The sequence below is a fragment of the Corapipo altera genome, unplaced genomic scaffold, assembly GCF_003945725.1.
Source record: "Corapipo altera isolate COAL_440 unplaced genomic scaffold, ASM394572v1 61029, whole genome shotgun sequence".
Lineage (NCBI taxonomy): Eukaryota > Metazoa > Chordata > Aves > Passeriformes > Pipridae > Corapipo > Corapipo altera.
The window spans coordinates 284468-307584 of record NW_020885027.1 but is presented as its reverse complement, the minus strand read 5'-3'; the positions used below and the strand labels follow the sequence as shown (position 1 = coordinate 307584).

At 46.1% G+C, this 23117-nt stretch overlaps 1 protein-coding gene across 1 annotated transcript in view; it reads left to right on the top strand.

The window, feature by feature from the left end:
• Positions 1-23117, top strand: part of LOC113959226 (F-BAR domain only protein 2-like) — a 164650-nt gene that overhangs the window by 84535 nt on the left and 56998 nt on the right. The window contains exon 10 of the mRNA XM_027668095.1: positions 1611-1683. Coding sequence (XP_027523896.1) covers positions 1611-1683 — 73 coding nt within the window. The remainder of the gene's footprint in view (positions 1-1610; positions 1684-23117) is intronic.

Sequence of the window (23117 nt, the reverse complement as noted above, 5' to 3'; positions counted from 1 at the left end):
AGTAAAGAGATTCCTTATGTGCTGTGTAATGTATTTCTGTAAATGGGAATACTGAGGGTTTTTTTAATTATGTGCTCAAATTGTCAGTTGTTAAATTATAGAAACCAAATTATTTCCACCATTTTGCCTAAAGTCTTGCTGTAGGTAGTATCTTACATCAAAATAAAACTGTAGACTAGTTGGATCAGATGCTTGCACTTGGTCATTTTGTTTCAAGTTTGGCAGTCTACTTTGATTCAGCAAAAAATGGGGAAAGAATCAGACATGGCAGTAAGTCTGATGGAATATTTAAATGTATTTTAATTGTTGTGCATTAAATGGGTATGAAAGCAAACTTTTTTTCTTTACTGAAGCTATATATATCCAGTGCTAAAACCAGGGAAGAAAAGACAAAGAGAAGGTGTGGTTCTAGACTCAGAGGGATACAGCATTAGAGTTGGCTACAGCATTGGGAAATCATGAAGTCAGCATCAACTGGGAAGCCAAGAGATGTTAGTTTTTACAGGACCAAGATGCTACTTTTTAGGATAGACAGGGGCTTGCAGGTATCAGGAACATGCAAGGAAATAAGAACAGGGTACTGAACTGCAGTAGCTGAGTTCAGTTTCTGACCTAAGTGCATTGACTATTCAAGATTGGTTGGATCAATAGCTCCTGTTGAGTTTCTGTGAGCGGAGTCCCTTTCCTCAAATCTTCTATAAAATAAGTGACAGTCTAGCATACCCAGCTTGGAGAGTTGGATGTAAAACAGAGATGAGTTTTATAAAGGTTTATGTTATTAATGTGTTGTGTGAACCATATCTTTTTTTTTTCTTATGAAGCCGATGTGTTTTTGGTAGGCAACTCAGCCCCACACAGCCGCTTGCTGTCTCTCCTCCAGTGGGATCGGGAAGAGAATCAGAAGGGTAAAAGTGAGAAAACTTGTGGGTTGAGATCAAGATAGTTTAATAGGGAAAGCAAAAACCATGTGCACAAGCAAAGCAAAACGAGGAATTAATTTACCACTTCCCATGGGCAGGAAAGTGTTCAGCCATCTCCAGGAAAGCAGGGCCCCATCATGCATAACAGTGAGAAGACAAACACCATCACTCTTAACGTCCCCCCTACCTCCTCCTTCCCTCAGCTTTATATACTGAGCATGATGTCATATGGTCTGAAATATCTCTTTGATCAGTTGGGGTCAGCTGTCCCCACTGTGTCCCCTCCCATATTCTTGTGCACCCCCAACCTACTCACTGGTGGAGTGGTGTGAGTAGCAGAAAAAGTCTTAACTCTGTGCCAACACTGCTCAGCAATAACGAAAACATCCCTGTGTTATCAACCCTGCTCTCAGCACAAATCCAAAACACAGCCCCATACAAACTACTGTGAAGAAAATAACTCTGTCCCATCCCAAAGTGGTACATTATGTTACTGAACAACATATTGGAATAATGTTCCCTTAGTTTATTCTTCTGTTCATTTAGTTTAACTCCATACCTACCTCCACTGTTAGATTTTTGTATCACTTGTCATGGCGGCATTTAAAAGGTATTGGCATTGGTATGCACCGGTGTCTGACATATATACTCATTTCTTTGATCTTTAAATGAAAAGTGTTTGTTTCACAGGGATAAAACCACGAAAGAGGAAGCCTTTTGGTTTTTCAGGAATAATGAAAAAAGAAAAAGATATTGAGTCTATGTAAGTATATTCCCAGCTTGAAACCTTGTCTTATATAAAAACTAGCTGATGTGTAACAAAAAAATGGTTTTATAACAGAAGTTTAGAGGAGTGCCATGAATATTAAAACATTGCAGCTATTTAAAATGTTTCTAACTAAAAATTTTAAGGAAATAATATAAATGTTTTTATAGTAATCTACTCAGGTTTAATTCTTTCCTTTGCAGAGGTAAGTAGTTCTCCCTTGTTCTACATTTGAACATTGTAGATAATGTGATTCTCATGTGTACTCCTAACAAAGTAGTAGCTCTGTGTGTGGAAAAAGTATTGTATGTCTGTGTTCGCAGAATTGAAGCTTCATTTATTTGTTAGAAAAACTTTTGTGTACTGTATAGAAAGACAGAAAAAATGTTGAAATGTTTTTCAGTAAATCATGTGCACATTGATTTCTGAAAGACTATCATTCTAACTCATGATTGGTGTCCCACCATGACAAGTTGACACTGGTTGGATGCCAGGTGTCCACCAAAGCCACTCTGACACTCCCATCCTCACCTAGACTGGGGAGAGAAAATATAATGAAAGGCTCATATGTTGAAATAAGGACAGGGAGAGATCACTCACCGATTACCATCACGGACAAAACAGACTCAACTGGGGAAATTATTGAATTTATTACTAATCTAATCAAAGTAGGATAATGAGGATAAACCAAATCTTTAAACACCTTACCCTCACCCCTCCTTTCTTCCTGGGCTCAACTTCACTCCCTTCACTCTACCTCCTCCCCACAGCGGCACAGGGGGATGGAGAATGGGGGTTGCAGTCAGTTCATAGAATCATAGAATCATAGAATATCTTGAGTTGGAAGGGACCCACAAGGATCATTGAAGTCCAACTCCCAGCCCTGCACTGGACAGCCCCAAGAATCACATAATGTGCCCGAGAGAGTTGTCCAAACACTTCTTGAACTCTTGCAAGCTTGATGCTGTGACCACTTCCCTGGTCTGCTTAAAAGTTGCAGAAAGAACTTCAGATTCGAATATTCCCTTGAGCAAAATTAAAACTCATGCAAGTCATCTGTTGATACCAAAACTGATTTTATTAATTGCTAAGAGATGCAAAAAGAAAGAGGAAAAAATAAGAAAAGGTGGAAAATGCTAAGATTACTTCTAGAAACAGAGAAAAGATACCACCAAAAACTACTAGCTGATCTGTATGTGTATGTGTGGGGAGAAGCTGTTTTCTGCCTTTTTTTTCTCTGTCTCTGCTGCTTTTTCCAATGTTATCTCTTTAACTGAGGGGCAGATCCTGTTTGACCAACCTGATCTCCTTTTACGATCAGGTGACCCACCTGGTGGATGAGGGAAAGGCTGTGGATGTGGTCTATCTGGACTTCAGCAAAGCCTTTGACACTGTCTCCCATAGCATACTCCTGGAAAAACGGGCAGCCCACGGCTTGGACAGGGGCACTCTGTGCTGGGTCAGGAACTGGCTCGAGGACCGGGCCCAGAGAGTGGTGGTGAACGGGGCTGCATCCAGTTGGCGGCCGGTCACCAGTGTTGTCCCCCAGGGGTCAGTGATGGGCCCAGTCCTTTTTAACATCTTTATCGATGATTTAGATGAGGGGATTGAGTCCATCATCAGCAAATTTGCAGATGACACCAAGTTGGGAGGGAGTGTCGACCTGCCGGAAGGCAGGAGGGCTCTGCAGAGGGATCTGGATAGACTGGAGAGATGGGCTGACTCCAATGGAATGAAGTTCAACAAGACCAAGTGCCAGGTCCTGCACTTTGACCACAACAACCCCATGCAGCGCTACAGGCTGGGCACAGAGTGGCTGGAGGGGGAAAGGCGGAAAGGGACCTGGGAGTGCTGATTGACAGGAGGCTGAACATGAGCCAGCAGTGTGCCCAGGTGGTCAAGAAGGCCAATGGCATCCTGGCCTGCATCAAAAACAGTGTGGCCAGCAGGAGCAGGGAAGTGATCCTTCCCCTGTACTCTGCATTGGTGAGACCACACCTTGAGTATTGTGTTCAGCTCTGGGCCCCTCAGTTCAGGAAGGATATTGAGGTGCTGGAGTGGGTCCAGAGAAGAGCAACGAGACTGGTGAAGGGACTTGAGCACAAGTCCTATGAGGAGAGGCTGAGGGAGCTGGGGTTGTTTAGTCTGGAGAAGAGAAGGCTTAGAGGCGACCTCATCACTCTCTTCAACTACCTGAAGGGAGGTTATAGCCAGGTGGGGGTTGGTCTCTTCTCCCAGGCAACCAACAATAGGACAAGGGGACATGGGCTCAAGCTCTACCAGGGGAGGTTTAGGTTAGATGTTAGGAAGAAATTCTTTACAGAGAGGGTTATCAGGCATTGGAACGACCTACCCAGAGAGGTGGTGGATTCACCATCCCTGGAGGTTTTTAAAAGAGATTGGATGTGGCCCTTAGTGCCATGATATAGTAATTGGAGTTGGATCAGAGGTTGGACTTGATGATCTTGGAGGTCTTTTCCAACCCAATCTATTCTATGATTCTATGATTCTATGAACTGCGGGATGTATGGGGGGTGGGTGTGTGGGTGTGTGGGTGTGTGTGTGGGGGGTCTTAGCAGCTTTAACTCTCCAGAATGCAACCAGGATGTGGGTTTCGCCGCTCACACCGAACTGTATCTCAGGCCGTGCAGGGTCCCGTTCAACTACTCCTTTTGGCCCTCAGAACTATGGTAAGGGTAGATATAACTCACACATGTCGCATGGTGGGTCTCAGTCCTCTCTGGACCGGCAGACTTCCAGTTCTTCGGTGGCAAACAGGCAGCATACAGACCTCTCCGGTCCGGCAGGGTTCCAGTCGCCGGTGGCAGGCAGGCAGCATATGGTGGCAGGAGAAAAGGGGAGGGTGAGGTGGGGAGAGACTCTCGGCTGCAGTAGCCAATTGTCTTTCCCACTCCTCTTTCCCTACCTTTCTCAAATTTTTCCTCAACTTTTATAGTGTTCAAAGGCGGTTGTATGTGATTTCTTGGCACATAGCCCTATTCAGATGTTTGAAGAGATATGATAACCATGAACAATAACAGGATCTTTTGACAGGAAAACTCCAGCAGGAAGCTCTGGTGAGAACTTCTGGTAGAAAGCTGTCAGACAATTTTTGGTAGGAAGTTTTTTGACAGGCAGAAACAATGGCGAAACATTTTTTTTTTTTTGCATTTCTATGTTATCTGTCTGTTACACCTGGGGAACCTGTTCCAGTGCCCAACCACCCTCTAAGTAAAGAACCTTTTCCTAATATCCAACCTAAACCTCCCCTGACACAGCTTCAAGCCATTTCCTTAGGTCCTGTCACTGGTCACCACAGAGAAGATATCAGTGCCTGTCCCTCCACTTCTCCTCATGAGGAAGTTGTAGACTGCAATGAGGTCTTCCCTCAGCCTCCTCTCCTCCAGGCTGAACAGACCAAGTGACCTCAGCCACTCCTCATATGGCTTCCCCTCAAGGCCCATCACCATCTTCATTGCCCTCCTTTGGATGCTCTCTAATAGCTTTATATCTTTCTTATATTGCAGTGACCAAAACTGTACACAATATTCAAGGTGAGGCATCACCAGTGCAGAGCAGAGCAGGACAATCACCTCCCTCAACCTGCTGGCAATGCTTTGTCTGATGCACCCCAGGACACAGTTGGCCCCCCAACTTCCAGGGCACACTGCTGACTCATATTCAACTTGCTGTCCACCAGGACCCCCAGGTCCCTTTCCACAGCACTGGTCTCTAGCCTCTCATTCCCCAGTCTGTCCTTATGTCCAGGGTTGCCCCATCCCAGGTACAGAATCTGGCACTTTCCCTTGTTGAACTTCATATGGTTGGTGATTGCCCAACCCTCTCATTTTTCAAGGTCTTTCTGCAGAGCTTCTCTGCTTTCAAGGGAGTAATCAGCTCCTCCCAATTTAGTATCATCAGCAAATTTACTTAGTATACCTTTGAGTCCTGCATCCAAGTCATTTATGAAGATGTTGAAGAGAACAGGCCCTAAAATGGAGCCCTGAAGAACTCCACTAGTGACCAGCTGACCTGATGATACCCCATTTACTATAACCCTTTGTGCCTGACCTGCGAGCCAGTTACTCACCCACCACATGATGTGTTTATCCATCTGTGTGCTGGACATTTTGTCCAGAAGGATCCTGTAAGAGACAGTATCAAAAGCCTTACTGAAATCCAAAAAGATTACCATCAACTGGCTTGCCTTGATCAACTAGGTGGGTTACCTTGTTATAGAAGGAAATCAGGTTTGATAAGCAGGACTTTCCTCTCATGAAACCATGCTGGCTGTGACCGATGATGGTGTTATCTTTCAGGTGTTTTTCAGTAGCTTCCAGAACAATCTTCTCCATAATTTTACCAGACACTGAAGTGAGACTGACAGGCCTGTAATTTCCAGGGTCCTCCTTCTTGCCCTTCTTGAAAAGAGGGATGTTAACCAGCTTCCAGTCCACTTGGACCTTTCCAGATTCCCAAGACAGTTTAGAAATCTTTGAGAGAGGTGTCATGATGACATCAGCCAGCTCTTTGGGTAGCCTGGGATGAATCCCACCAGGCTCCATAGACTTATAGGGATCCAGCTGGAGCAGCAGATCCCACACAAGTTCAGGGTCAACTGGGAGTTGATCATTCTTGCAGTCATGGTCCTCCAGCTCAGGGCACTGGGACCCCCCAAGCCCATCATCCGTGTTGAAGACAGAAGCAGAGAAAGCATTAAACCTCTTTGCTTTGTCCCTGTTTGTGAGGTGACCATCCTCATTCTGTAATGGGTCAATGTTATTTCTGCACTACCTTTTGCTATTTAACGTATTTTAAAAACCCTCTTTTTATTGTCCCCCATAGTACTGGCCAGTTTCAACTCCAATTGAGCTTTGGCCACACAAATTTTCTCCCTACAGTGGCAAGCAGCATCCCAATATTCCTCCCATATCACCTGACCTTGCTTCCACTGGGCATACACTTTCTTTTTTTTGCCTTAGCTACAGAAGATCCCTGCTCAGCCAAACCGACCTTCTGCCTCACCTGTTTGACTTCTGACATTTTGGAATTGCTGCTTGTGGTGGGGAAAAAAAAGTGGAGTTAAAAAAATGGTAACCCTCGAGGGGATGGTGTCAGTGTTGATCCAATCAGCGCCCCTGCAAAATTTAAACATATCACACCAGACTGGAAAAGAAGGATGATGAGGTAGTTGTTGAAGAAGTGACCATGTTCTGAGACCACGAGGAGAGAGAGAGAGGGGACCAGGAGCCCCGCTGGGGGGCCACGGCCCCCCAGCCCCCCAGATGGGGTTGCAGAAACTCGGAAACAGTGTTAAACTGGACCGAGGTCTGTGACTGAAAGGCTGGGAGTCTTTCTCCACTGTGAGTGGGCAGCAGGAGCAGCGGCAGAGACAGCAGTGAACGGAGAACTATGGCAAGAGAACCAGAAAGAGATAAGAAGCAGTAAAGGTGGCATGCAGCCAAGCAGGAAGACACAGAGATGTCTAATGGAGAGAGAGAGAGGACTAAGCTCTACGGAGACAGTTTTGGTGTAAGAACTGAATCAAAGCCCCCCCAAACCCCTCTGAGACCTCCTAGAGAGGAGGGGTGGACTTCCAAACTCTCAGGGAGTCCTAAAATGCAGCATGCAGCAGAGAGAGAGAGGAACTAAGAAACTCAGACGTCCTGGAAGCTGGACCAGGACAACCGGATGGAATGCAGAGGAGGGCCTTGCCCCCCCCCCACTTCTGCCAGGTTGGCAGTTTGAGACAGAGCAAAGGAGCTCTGATAGAATGCTTGAGGCAAATACTTTCAACTGAAAGCTGCCCTAGATGTTCTGACTCAGGGGAGCTTGAATCCCCTGAGGAAGGGACCTTCATGGGGGTCTTAAACCCCATGATATGACGTGGTGAAGCGAGCTTTTGTCCCGGCAATCGCAGTCCACGGGAGAGAGACCTTCGCTTGGAGTCGAAGGACCAAGAGGGGTGAGAGGAGACCCCCCTTGTGTGTAATGGAAAGAGATCCAGCTACAACTTCAGCTACGATTGCTGCATGGAAGAAGAGAGAGACTGCTGCCCTAAATGTGGAAAGGATCTTTCCTTCTTCCCTTCTGGATTTTTATTGGAGGGAGAAGAAATTTGATCCAATGTAAATACTGCTTTATCATAGGAGAGATAGTTAAGATTGTGTATGTAATGTATTATAATATTTATTTGTGTAGTGATTGCAATATAATTCCCTTCCCCCCATACTGAGTCTTGTGTTGTGTCTGGAAAACCCCTCTCACACTGGGGTGAGTTGTGGGAGGGGGACTTGGACTAGAAAATTGGATTTTTAGGGGTCTCAAACCATCACACTGCTCCTGTGCCCTTAGGAGGTGGTACTCAACATTGATGGATCCCATCACCTTTAAAAGCATTTTCCTAGGGGACCTTACTAATTCCCTGAGCAGCATGAAGTCGACTCTCACTCTGTGGTCACTGTGACCAAGACGTCCACCAATCACCACTTTACTCATGAGATCCACTCTGTTAACAAGGAACAAATCAAGGAGGGCACCTTTCCTAGTCAGCTCCCTTAGTATCTCTACCATGAAGTTTTCATCCAGGTATTTTAGGAATCTTCTGGACCTGTTTGTACCAGCTGTGTGATATTCCCAGTTAACATCTGGCAAGTTGAAGTCTCCCATAAGGACAAGGGCAGTTGATTTAGAGGTGTCCCTTGGTTCCTCGAAGAATACTTCTTCAGAGTCATTATCCTGACTGGGAGATCTATAATAGACTCCCACAATGACATCTGCATTATTTATTTGTCCCTTAATCCTTACCCAGAGGCTCTCAACCGTACCATTGCCAACTGCAAGCTCCATACATTCCAGTCTCTCCATTACATACAATACCAGCCCCTCACCTCGCCTGCCCATCCCTCCTGCAGAGCCTGTAACTGTCCATCATGGTATACCAGTCGCAGGACTCATTCCACCAGGTTTCGCTTATGCCAATGATGCCATATCTCAGGGACTGGAACAAGGCTTTGAGCTCCTCTTGCTTGTTCATTATGCTGTGCATATTGGTACAGAAACATTTCAAGTGTGGTTCATTTTAACCAACACCTCATGGAGCAGATTGAAGGATCTCGCTGGCACTCAGTCCCTCAAATTTTGGCATGTCATCCCATTGCTGATCACTGGCAAACCTGGTTTTGTCCCTTTTCCCCTTTCAATCTAGTTTAAAACTCCATCAATGAGCCCTGCTAGCTCCTGTGTCAGTAGATCTGGTGTTCTATAGACTATCCCATGGTCAAAAATCCCAACATCTTTCAAATAACACCAGCCTTGGAACCACATGTTGATCTGATAGGTTGGATTCTTCCTTTTGATATTCTTCCCTGCTATTGGAAGGATTGAGGAAAAACTACCTATGCTCCTGATCCTTCGTCCCAAGGCCCTGAAATCCCTTTTGATTGGACTTCTCTTTATCTCATCATTGCTGACATGAAGAACCCATAGTGGATAATAATCAGAGGACTGTACTACACTAGAGAGTTTTCTAGTAACATCCCTTACCCAAGCCCCTGGGAGGCAGCAGACTTCCCTGTGAGTTGGGTCTGGCCTGCATATCGGGCCCTCCACTCCCCTCAGAAGGGAGTCACCTATGATAACTACTCTTCTTTTTTCTGAATAGATGAAGTCATGATGCAGGGGGTAGGTTGTCTTGCCCCAGGTGGCCCCTCTACCCAGAAGGACATTCATCCACTTCATCAGTTGACTGTCCTAGTTCCAGGACCTCATACCTGTTGTAAAAGGTGCCAGTCCTACTTGTCATCTTCAAGTTTTCAGGAAGAGGAGGAGCTTTCATCCGTGTACAGGCAGTGACCAGCTTCCAGTCTTCATGTTCAACATACCTTTAAATCACTGCTTGACAGGGTTCTGAGCCCACCTGCATCTCCACTGCAAGGGGAGGTTGAGACTCCTGAGACTGTAGCATCTCTGAGAATACTCTATCAATTTCTCGCTCAGTCTCTCAAATGCTGCACAGACTGTTCACTTCCTCCTGTAGTTCCTTCACCCAGTGACACAACTCATCAACAATAACACACCTTCTGCAAAAGGTCAACCCCAGTCTCACAGAGATGCATCAGGCACTCCTAGCAACCTGAGACCTGGAGAGCTGCATCTACCATCAGAAGGTCTGTCTGGGTGGAAGCCTCTGACATGGCTGGTGCAGTGACTCCTACAGCTACAGGGAAATGAGCCCTGTGATATGTCGAAACCATACCTGAGGGACCATACGCTAGTAAGATTGGGAACGAAAAGACCTCATTGTGCCTTTCTTCACCAACTACTGGGTCTGTTCACTGCCTCTGCTAGCTGCTCCCAGATGGTTGGACAGGAGACCTACGTGCTTGCTCTGCCTGCACAAACTGCCACACAAACTGCTGTTGCACACCCTATTCACAGAGCTCCTGGTTGCTTGCACTTCCTACGTGCTACTTTATGAGAGAGTGGGAACAGCCACTGGTTGTCACAGCTGTGACTGCCACTTAACAGTCACCGCTGGCACCACCCACGCTGAATCAACTGCTCTAGGGCAAGCTACCGACTCCACGTGGGTATCAGTGCTCTCTTGCGGTTCCCCTGTCTCTAGAAATATGCCCTGCTCACTTCAATCCCCTGCACTACTGCAGGACGATCCTGTTCGCCCTGGCGAGTGACGGTTAATGGCAGTTCATCACATGTTGTTTCTGCCGTTGTTTCCTCCTCAGGGGAGGACTTCTCACACTCTTCCCTTGCTCCGGCATGGGTCCCTCCCATGGGAGACAGTTCTCCATGAAATTCTTCTATGTGAGCCCTTCCCACAGGCTACAGTTCTTCACCAACTGCTGCAGCATAAGTCCCTTCCATAGGGTGCAGTCCTTCAGGAACAACCTGCTCCAGGATGGGCCTCTCCATGGGACCACAGGTCCTGCCAGGAGCCTGCTCCAGTGTGGACTCTCCATAGAGTAACAACCTCCTTCAGACATCCACCTACTCTAGTGTGGGGCTTCTCCATGGACTGCGAGTGGATCTTTGCTCCACCGTGGACCTCTGTGGGCTGCAGGGGGACAACCTGCTTCAGCATGGGCTGCACCATGGGCTGCAGGGGAATCTCTTCTTCGGTCCCTGGAGCACCTCCTCTCCCTCCTTCATTGACCTTGGTGTATGCAGAGTTTCTTCTCTCACATATTCTCACTCTTCTTTCCCAACTATGGTTGCTTTTGCAGTTTTTTCCCTGTTCTTAAAAATGTTACCCCAGAGGCACTACCACAGTTGCTGATGGGCTTGACCTTGGCCAGCAGTGGGTCTGTCTTGGAGCCAACTTGCATTGGCTCTGTTGGACACGAGGGAAGCTTCCTGTGTCTTCTCACAGAAACCACCTCTGGACCCCCCTCGCTACCAAACCCTTGCTACGCAAATCCAATACATCCAGATATACCCTTTGTCATATTAACTGCACACTCTCTGTCTTAGATGGATTGGTACCATTCTATGTATTAGTAATTATGGTTACTATACGTTCTGGTGGCAATGGGTGTAGGAGGCTTGTCTAAGGTATGGGGGATGTACCGGGGACAAGAAACCCAAGGGAGCATGCACCTAGATGAATAACCCCATTGGTTAGAAGGTCACATGGTTTTAGGAGATAAAAGGGGGCGCGAGATTCAAATAAATTCTCTTTGATTTCCACCTCACGAAGAGCGTATAGCATTCTTTATCATATAAAGACCACGACACTACACGTGGCGCACTGAACTTGGACTGAGAACCTACATTAGGCGAGTTTAGTATATCCTGAATCAGGTAAAAAAAAAATCGGTAATTCCATTTATCGTCTCAATTGTGTGGAGACGGGAATTTTAACCCAAAAAAACTTAGACATCCGTAAAACCGTTATCTCAGTCGCATATGAGAAACGGAAAGTTAATTTAGTGAGCTCAAAAATATTAGGGAAAAGTGCACAGGAAGAAAGAAGAAAAGAAGAAGGAGAAACGGAATGGCGGGCAACGAAGAGAGGACCCGGGGACCACGCAGGCAGCGGCAGGCAGCTAAACAGTGAAGTTGAGCGAGTTATTAACACTACAGCCCCCAGCACCCCCCGAGGGAGCTCGGAGCTGTTATGTTTATCTCGCCAGCCGCCGCCATGAGCTCCCTAGCTAAAAAGCAATGAAGATCCCGTGCAGAAGCAGCTAAGCCGCCCCGTGTTGCCCCCCTGGACGCCCTGGGGACCCCAGGACACCACGTACTGCCCCGCCGCCCCTCCCCCTGCACGTGCCACAGTTTGCAAGCTCGGGGAAACAGCCAAACCAAGCATGTGCCGCCGACCGCCCTTCCTTCCCTTCCCGCCGCCGCGGGAGCCACCACAGGGACCCCATACTGGTCGCGCCGAGACTGCCCACCAAACGGAGTCCAGCGTTGCCTTAACACTGCCCGCATCTGCCGAGCCCGTACCATGCTTAGAAGCCGCGCGGGACCCGTCGAAGCCACACCGCAACCCTGCCGGCACCCGGAGCCCCCGCACCGCCCAGTGGACCGGGGGAGCCCCGCAGCCACCCCCTGCCGACCCACACGTCTACAGCCACTGTGTGAAGCCTCCACACCGAGGAGAAATCCACCAGAAGCACCGCAGACCCTGAAGGAACCTCTCGCCACTTCCCCGTCGCTCGCACTGAGAGACCCCCCCGCCACCGTCTACCATGACCAACAAGCCGCCGGAGCAGCTATGAGAGCCGGAGAGCCCCCGGACACTGACACAGATGCCAAAAGAAAAAAACCACGGAGAAAAAAAACAGCGATTGAGAAACCGAAACTAAGCTCAGCAGTCAAACAAAGAACTCCCCGCCCACATGTATCTACAGCACCAAGACTAAGGTAAACATGAGAGGCTTTGTTTCCACGGAAACCTCACAAGACATTGAAACATTAACTCTACTGCTAAGATCTTACCACATCCAAACTACAAAGGCAGAGTTACCAGAATTAGTAAGATTTATTAGGTCTGTATACCCCACACTGCCAATAACAGAAGTGTTGCATATAGACATATGGAAAACACTGGGACACATTCTGAATCAAAGGGCCGAGACAAGCTATTGCAAAGCATATAACATAGTTCCAGTTTACACAGTGATAATGTCTGCCCTCCACAAGGCACACGAGTGAACTAAACAATTAACCCACACCCCACCCCTCGCCCACACTGCTAGCAGCAACCCGACTTCTAGGCGTAGGAACACAAATGCACGAGGTCCACTGGGGGGAGGGGAAGGAGTTTTTCGTGAATTAAGTTACGGGTCGTGTGATAAACAAAGTCTCGAGTTTCTATAAGTTTCGAATAATAGTTTATTATATGGTAAAAGCAAACAGTCAGCTGGGTGACAGAAATGGGACCAGTTTCCCAAATCTGCACACCCTTACTACAGGGTACATTAAGTATTTATCTTAGCTACTTCATGCATATTAATTATATCATATACATATACATTCTACAGGTTTTTGCTAAGTATTTAATATATGGGGTTTCTTACAGCTAAAGCGAAAAGGTTTATCTCTACAACCAGTAATAATTCATGTATTCTTGGACGAACAGGTACCTAAAGATTTAAAGTTCTACTATATTTCATTCTTAGGATAGTAAGGAGGTTTTAGGCCTCTTGACCGTGTGAGGGTCTGTTTTATTTCTTTATGGGGGTGTAACTAAGTTTTACAATCCGTTTGTTTTATTTTGATGTAATCACCCATTTGTTTCACGAATCACGATTATTTATATATCACAGGTAGGTAGCCGAAAGCCACAGAAACACAGGTCACCGGGAGGGAACGGACCCTTATATGCGAGATCCCCGCCCATGGGATCAGCGCAGGGGGCTCCGTTGCAGTGATGAGGGGGGTAACCCAGCCTCTCTGCCACCCCACGCTCCGGATGACCAACAACCGTGTGTTTCGGGGTGGGCGCAGCCATCTTACCGATCTGTCTCTTTCGGTCCCAACGCCGCCCTGCCCTGCCCATAGGCATGAGGGGAAGGAAGACCCCTCCCCCACACCGCCGCCACCACCCACCACCACCCCTCCACAGGGAACTGGGTTCACTGGGGCCACAGGGTGGGAGGTAAAGGGAGATGAGGAGGAGGGACCAGAGATGGTTCCATCAGGAGGGAGCGAGGAGGCAAACGGGAGAAGGTCAGTTAGCAAGTGAGAACAATGTCAGGATGAGGCATTTCGAGTGGGAGGTTTGCAAGATATTCAGGCATGTTCAATCGATTTTAGCCAACGTCAGCCCCCTCAATTCCAGCCTCTGCCATATGAGGTTACAAAGAAATTGAGGCAGTCGGTAAGAGATGCTGGCGTGTCCTTAACCAATACTTTCAAGTATCTGGAGACATTGAGTTCCATCTATTTTTTCACCCCACATGACTGGAAGAATCTAATGAAATTAGTTCTTAATAACACCCAATATACAGTCTTGTTAGCTGGCTATCAGGAGAATTGTGCTAAGTATGCAACCAACACCCAAACAAGCATAACAACAAACCAATTAACCGGGGAGGGAGATTACAGCACGGTAGTTGCCCAATCAACCTATCCCCGGGAAGTGTACAGAGTAATAGCCAAACAGGCGCTGAAAGCCATGAGAAAGCTCCCCACTACAGACCAAGATAGCAACCTGTCCTCCACAAAAGTGTTACAAGGTTGTACTGAACCAAATTCACTATGCTTAGATCAGTTGCAATCTGCATTAAACAAGCAAGTTGAGTACAATAAAGCCAGAGAGATGCTGTATAGGCAATTGGTTTTTGAAAAGGCGAACACAGACTGTAAAAAAGCTTTGCAGGCCCTTCCTGAAAGGGAGAGCTACAACATTGCTGAGCTGGTTCGACCCTACCAAAGAGTTTGCTCTGTGGAGCACCAGTCTGCCTCTTCAGCTACAACCCTAAGCGCCTGGTTAGGAGTACAAGAAGAGGTCAGACATAGAGTGAGTTGTGTTAGGTGTGGTGACCCTGACCACTTTCAAATGGATTGCTCTTGGAGACCCTTAGCGTATAGCATTCTTTATCATGTAAAGACCGCAACCCTACAAATGGGCACTTGTTGGTCTTTGACTTACAGCAATCCCATGATGGAAGGATCCTTTGAGAGGACAGGCAGGGTAGATAATTGTTTGATCTTCTCTGTAGCCACAGTAGCTACACCAAAAGCCCATCGATACCCCTTGGGATCCTTGAAGTATCCCCTCCGAAGGTAATCAATGCCAAGGATGCAAGGGGTCTCTGGGCCAGTCACAATGGGGTGTTTTTCCCACTTGTCCCCTGTTAAATTCACTGATAATTCCTGGTATCCCCCTGTCACTCCAGAGATCCAGATGGGTTCTGCACTTCTGTGCCTCAATGGATTAGTGTGCACTGTGCACCCATATCTACCAAAGCTCTATACCTCTGTGGATCTGATGTGCCAGGCCATCAGTGTATTTTGTTCATAATTTTTAAATGTGTTTTCTCAGTAGAAGTATTTGATTTAACAGAAAATAGCTTTCAATTTAACAGAAATAATAGCAATATAGAGATATTGTCAGTATACCTCAGTATACAGTTTTTGTTAATTTTTTTTTTAAACCAGGCTTGGTTTTTAATATAGTGCTGAAATTAATGACCTAAGAACTGCAGATGCTAATTATTTGCACATACTAAGTGCCTTATAGCTATTTTTCTTTTGGTGCTTGGTTTTAGTAGTGATACGCTTCTAAGCAATGCTTTTTCTTCTCTCTGTCGTGATGCCATTAGGCTCTAGGGTGTTATTTTTTTATGTCATTCCTCTTTATTTCTGTTCTTTCTATGATTTAATCTTTCCTCCACCATCTCTTCTGTACTTTATTATGCTGAAGTAAATGTTGAGAAATGTTGCATATAGTGTGATTTTAGTGAGCAGTAATCTGAGAATACTATTCTGTTACAAAGAATTATTTTTTCCTACAATGATTTAGTTTAGCATGTTTCAATTAAAATGTTATAAATATTTGATTATATTAACATTTTTAAATAGGTTTAATTCCCTTTTTAAAAGTAATCCATTCTCTTTTAAAAATTATTTGCTGCACTTTTTTTGTGATTAAAACCTGTCACGGTATCAAATAGCTGCAAAAAAAGTATGTTCGATCATTTGCTGTTTGTTTCTTGCATTTACTTAAATGCAAAGTAGTGATTTTGATAGTATTGAGTACCGTTGTGTGATTGAGTTCTATAGCTTTCAGTTTTTCTTGTCCTACAAAAAATGTATTTTGCTACCACATGGGCTATTACTCAAGCTAATCTGATGTCATGTTATTAGCCTGCTTGCAAACCAGGCATCTCCTTCCATTCTTTGGCAGATGGTGAAATGTAATTTGGCCCCAGTAAAGATTCAGGGCTCTTAATAGTAACTTTCTGGAGACAGTAAGGGCCTAAAAGCTCCAAATTGACTCTTCCTAGGTGTATCATTCAATGTGTCATTATTCAGAGATCATGTTTTTCTTTGATTTGTAACAGAAAAAGACACTGAGGGCTGAAAACTGGCTTCTGTACTATGTGCAACACTTTGTACCTTTGTATGCTTGTACATTGGATCTGAATACTTTTCTGAATGCAGTTTTTTCCCAAATAAATTTTACTTAATGTCGAAAGATAATATGGATGTCTCTTTCTAGAAAAAAAAAAAAAATTTGTTTTTCCATGACATGATGTCATCAGAAAATATAAATCAGTGCAACCACTCTGAAATAGGAAAACTGTTTGATTTGCTTTCAACAAGTTGGACTGAAACTTGATTTAAATTATTTGTTATTATATTTATACACAATAAAAAATGAACAGATGCTGAGGTCAGAAAGAATTAAGTATGACTGCATGATACTGACCTTCTATGTAACATATGCCATAGACTTTTGCAGAGATTCTTGCATTAATCCATAACTTCTAATTTAACGAGAACATCCCATTTTAATGTAGGGTTTTCAAAAAATAGAGGATCCATTATGTGCTTGAGTAAAATATATGATAGTTATTTATGACATCTTAAAAAAATCTTGTTGCTAGCCTAAATTTTGTCTGATCTCATTTTCAGCTGATGATCTGGTTAGAGGCTATACATGATAGAACTCCGTATCATCAGAAACTTCTCTGCACATAAACGTTGTCATAGAATCACAGAATCAACTGGGTTGGAAGTGACCTCTGAGATCATCAAGTCCAACCCTTGATCCATTACCGCCGTGGTTACTTGACCATGGCACTAAGTGCCACATCCAGTCTCATCTTAAAAACCTCCAGGGATGGAGAATCCACCACTTCCCTGGGCAGCCCATTCCAATGCCTGATTACCCTCTCTGTAAAGAATTTCTTCCTAATATCTGACCTAAACCTCCCCTGGCACAGCTTAAGACCATGCCCTCTTGTCTTGCTGATAGTTGCCTGGGAGAAGAGACCAACCCCCACCTGGCTACAACCTCCTTTCAGGTAGTTGTAGAGAGCGATGAGGTCTCTCTTGAGCCTCGTCTTCTCCAGGCTGAACAACCCCAACTCCCTCAGCCTCTCCTCATAGGACTTGTGCTCGAGTCCCTTCACCAACCTTGTTGCTCTTCGCTGGACCTGCTCGAGCACCTCAATATCCTTCCTGAACTCCAGGTGTGGCCTCACCAGTGCTGAGTACAGGGGAAGAATCACTTCCCTGGACCTGTTGACCACACTGTTCCCGATACAGACCAGGATGCCATTGGCCTTCTTGGTCACCTGGGCACACTGCTGGCTCATGTTCAGCTTCCTGTCAATCCAAACTCCCAGGTCCTTTTCTGCCTGGCTACTCTCCAGCCACTCTGTCCCCAGCCTGTAGCGCTGCATGGGGTTGTGACCAAAGTGCAGGACCCGGCACTTGGCCTTGTTGAACCTCATCTCGTTGGAATCAACCCAACTCTCCAGTCTGCCCTGGTTCCTCTGCAGAGCTCTCCTGCCTTCCAGTTGATCGACACTCCTCCCCAACTTAGTGTCATCTGCAAATTTGCTAATGGTACACTCGATCCCCTCATCCAGATCATCGATAAAAATATTAAATAGAACTGGACCCAACACTGATCCCTGGGGGACACCACTAGTGACCGACCACCAACTGGATGCAGCACCGTTCACCACCACTCTCTGGGCCCTGCCCTCCAGTCAGTTCCTAACCCAGCACAGAGTGCACCTGTCTAAGACATGGGCTGCCAGCTTTTTCAGGAGTATGCTATGGGAGACGGTGTCAAAGGCTTTGCTCAAGTCCAGATAGACCACATCCACAACCTTCTCCTCATCCACCAGGTGGGTCACCTGATCATAAAAGGAGATCAGGTTGGTCAGACAGGACCTGCCCCTCCTAAACCCATGCTGACTGGGCCTGATCCCCTGTCCATCCTGTAGGTGTTGTGTAATTAGGATGATCTACTCCATAACCTTGCCGGGCACTGAGGGCAGGCTGATGGACCTGTAGTTTCCCAGGTCCTCCTTCTGGTCCTTTTTGTGGATTGGTGTGACATTTGCCAACTTTCAATCATCTGGGATCTCCCCAGTGAGTCAGGACCATTGGTAGATGATGGAGAGTGGTTTGGCGAGCTCTTCCACCAATTCCCTCATCACCCTAGGATGGATCCCATCTGGTCCCATAGACCTGTGAGGATCCAAGTGGCTCAACAGGTCACTAACTGTTTCCTCCTGGATTACAGGGGGGTTATTCAGCTTCTTATGTCTGTCTACCAGCTCCAGAAGCCAACTGTCCTCAGGACCATCTGTTTTACTGTTGATAACTGAGGTAAAGAAGGTGTTAAATACCTCAACCTTTTCCTCATCTTTGATAACTATATTCCCGCCCATGTCCAATAAGTAATAGAGGTTTTCCTTGCCCCTCATTTTGCTATTGATGTATCTGTAGAAACACTTTTTGTTATCCTTAACAGAAGTGGTAAGATTGAGTTCAAATTGTGCCTTCATCTCTCTAATTTTTTTTCTACATGATCTAATAACATTCCTAAACTCTTCCTTAGTAGCCAGTCCTTTTTTCCATGGTCAGTAAGCTCTCTTTTCCCCCCTAATTTTCTTTAAAATCTCCCTGTTCAGCCAGACGGGTCGTCTTCCCTGCCAACTTGCCTTTCAGCACACTGGGGCAACCTGCTCCTGTGTGTTCAAGTCTTCCTTCTTGAAGCATGTCCATCCCTTCTGGACCCCTTTGTTTTCAAGGGCTGTTTCCCAAGGTACCCTCTGAACCCATCTCCTGAATAGACCAAAATCTGCCCTGTGAAAGTCCAGTGTAGAGGTTTTATTGATGACCCTCCTTGCATCCCTGAGTATTGAAAACTCTATTATTTCATGGTCACTGTGGCCCAGACAGCCACCGGGATGTCAGCCTTGTTGACCTTCCCCCAATTTTGATCCACAGGCACTCAACCTTATTGTTACTGACTTCAAGTTCTACAGTCAAGAGACTCTCTAACATATAGAACCACCCCTCCACCTCTCCTACCTTGCATATCCCTTCTGAAGAGCTTGTAACCATCTATGGCAGCACTCCAGTCATGCGAGTCAGGTTTCCGTGATGGTGACTACATCATAGCTTTCTTGATGCACGATGGCTTCCAGTTCCTCTTGTTTGTTACCCATTGGTGTACATGCGCTCCAACTGGGCTGCGGATTTCACTCTTAACTCAGGCTTTCCACCTTTGGGCTCCTCTCTGGAGAGCCCGGTTTCAATCCCTTCCCCCTTCAAACCTAGTTTAAAACCCTCCTGATCAACCCCGCCAACTTATGGGCTAGAGTCCTTTTGCCCTTTCTAGATAGATGAAGCCCATCTGATTTGAAGAGACTAGGTACCATGGAATTTGCCCCATAGTCAAAAAAAACAAAATTCCACCAGTGGCACCAATCCTTTAGCCACCTATTGATAAGATGGGTTTTCCTACTCCTCATTCATCCCTGCTGCTGCAGGAACTGAGGTGAACACCACCTATGCTCGTGTCCCATTAACTAATCGACCCAGCGCCTTGAAATCCTTTTTAATTGCCCTGGTACTTCTTCCATTAGTGTCATCACTGCTAGCCTGGACTACCAACAGTGGATAATAATCTGAGGGTCGAATTAGCTCAGGGAGTCTCCTACCAATATCCCTCGCCTGGGCCCTGGGAAGGCAGCAGACCTCCCTGTGGGATGGATCTGGTCGACATATAGGGCCTTCAGTTCCCCACAGAAGGGAGTCACCAACTACAACTACCCTTTTTTTCTTTATAGCTGTGGTTGTAATCCATCTGGTAGATGAGGTGCAACCAGGAGACCCTCCAGACAGATCTTCCTCTTGACTGTCCTCTACCTGATTCTCTGGGTCCAGGGCCTCATATCTGTTCTTTAAGGGCACCCAGGGAGGTGATAGGGGTTGGGAGGGGATTCTTTTACCTCTCTGGTCAGGGACCTGTTTCCATTCCTCCCCATCTACTTGGTTTGCTCCATCTGCCTGATGGCAGGAGGGGCAGGGCTTCACCATCTCCTGCTGGATTTCTTTTGGGGTCGAAAGGGTATGACTCCACCAGTCAATTTCCCTTTCACTTTCCCTAATGCTTCTTAGCCTCTCTACCTCTTCCTTGAGTTCTGCCATTGGGCACAGTAAATCATTCACTTGCTCACATCGTACACAGACGCCACTCACACTGTCCTCCGGTACTAACGTCAGGCTCAAACACTCTGGACAACCAGTGACCTGAACAGCTGCGTCCTTCTTGGTGTCCTTCTTGGGGGGTTCTGTCTGTGTTAACACACTGCTTGTGATAATAGCAACAACAATGGCTTTCACTTTTTTGGAAACCATTGCTGGCTTTAGTTGAGTTGTGGGAGAAGAGAAAAAAAACCCAACCAGTTCACCCGAGAGATCTGGGAGGTGGCTGTGCCCCTCCTGCTTGCCCTGTGTGAACTGCCTCACTAGCTGTTGTACTGCTGTGCCTCGCTAACTGTCGTGCCACATCCCTGTTTGCCCACTCCGGGTTTCTGGTACTCCCAGCAGCTGTTTAAATCCCTCATGGATGAGTGGGCTCGGTTCCCTAGTCAACTGATTCACCTCCCGGGGTGCTCCAGTTCATTTCTTAATCTCCTGTTAAATTAGACTGTAAGCTTGTTTAGTTTGTGTAGGGTAGGCTTTCCACACCTAGAAAAATTCTCATTTTTTATAGGCTTTTCACTTTATCAATACAGGTTTTTAAAGTGTTGACATATATTGATACTGTATCTAGTAATGGTTTTACACAGGGAAATACTATACACAATGTATTCTATTATATATTGCTATACAGGTTCAGTAAAGGATTTCACTTCCTTTTCTAATCACTGCTTTCCATGATTTGGTTGTTTTAGTTTTTAACTACAATCCTTAAATTCCCTTACAGAGTCCCCATTTGCTGAAATATGCCACCTTATAATAGAATCATGACCTAGTATTTTAATCTTAAAAGAAAGATCATGTATCTAGTGATGTAAAAGCACCTCCATCTAAAACCTGTGATATGGTTTGAAGTTGGTTCCCTGCCAAGTCTCCAAACCTTACCACCAGAAGTCCCCCCCCCCCCCCAAACCTCAGGGAGAAGAGGGAGAAAAAAAACAACCAACTAAGAAAACCCGAAACAAGAGAGACAGCTAAAGTGATATATAAAAATATATTTACACTTACGTTACAATTGAAATATATATACAATTTAAAATATATACAATTTCACAAGGGAAGGGGAAGGGGGAAGGGAAAGGGAACAAAACCAAAATAATATATATATATATATATATATAGATATCCCAATCAGTAACCCAAGATCTAGTAACTAAAGAGTTAACAAAGAAAATATCCCACCACTCTCCTTGGGACAACCGAGAGTCGCTCCGGGATGATCGCTGGCAACCTCCGCCTCCCAAGGTCGACAAGGCCTTACCAGACCTCGCTCCCCAACACGGCAGACTCAACAACAGGGAACCTACACCTCCAAGCCGCTGGAAGGAAAGAGAGCGAAGGCCTCTCCTCCTTTCTTCTTATAATCTGGTTTACGTAAAAATCGTAGGGAATACTGGGTAAATCTGGACCCTTCCTTGGTTACAAACTGGTCACCAAGGAAGGCCTAACCCAAACCACCACAACCTGATATCATTTTCCACTTCACTAGCATTTGCAGATTATTGAAATTTACTTTGTATCTTGAGAATAGATCCTGTGAGTTGTTGTCAGTCATCTGAATGATACTAGATCTGCCATTACTTTCTGAGACGTAATAGCTCATTAATTTTGAAAATCTTCATTATGAATTGAATTACTTTGATTGTAGTTTGCCTCTCATCTTTCATATTTCTAACCTTTTATGGACTTCAGGCCATCTTGTTTGAGTACAGATGCTTTTTAAAAGCAGATATCATAACATCTGTTTGTAGTGGTTTGAACCTTGTTTTCCCCCAGAGGCTAAGAAAAGTGGTAACCCCCAGGGGTGGAAACCCCTGGAAGTTTTGAAGTTCTGTCCAATGAGCACTCCTGCAGAAATGTAAACATATCACAAGCTGACCGGAAGAGAAGGGTTGTAGTTTGGTTGGTTGAAGAGGTGGCCATGTTGTAGAGCCACGAGGAGAGGGGCCCGGAACCCCTTGGGGCCTCTGAGGCCCCCCAGCCCCAGCTGGGGGCTACAGAGACTTGGAACAGTGTTAAGCTGGACTATGTGTCTGTAGCTGTGAGCTCGGAGATGTTTTCCATCTCGAGTGAGCAGAGACAGAGCAGAAGCGGTAGCAGTGTCCAGAGACTCTGGACAAGAACCAGGACAGATAAGAACTGAACTGGAGGAAGCAGCAGAAGCTAGCAGCAGAACTACGGAGTTCTGGGGGTAAGAACTGATATCAGAGCCCCCAAAACTCCTTTGAGACCTCCAGGAAAGGAGGGACATGGACTCCTACTAAGGAGAGGAGCCTTGGAGTGCTACAGCACTTGCAGAGAGGAGCTGAGAAGCTCAGTCGTCCTGAGAACTGAGCCAGGACGGTGTGGGAGGTTGGCCTTGGGGGCCCTCCCTTGCTGCAAGTTAAAAAGAAGCTCGCAGCCTGAGACAGGGCACAGAGGCCCTGCAAGGAGCTTCAATCTCCTGGAGATACCAGACTGTCACAAAGACCCCCTGCGTCTTCGTGATATGACGTGGTGAAACGGCCTTGTCTGGGGTTACGAAGCCCACGGAAGACCCCTTTGCCTGCGTCAAGGGGCCGAGGGGGATACCCCCCTCGTGAGTGCTGGCAGAGATCCAACTATCAGCTGCTGCATGCATGAGATGAGGAGAACCTGCTGCCTTAGAAGAAGCTGCCGCCCTGAGAGACTGGAAGGGATATGTCCTTCTTTCCCTCCTGGACTTTTATTTGGAGGGGAGAAGAGAT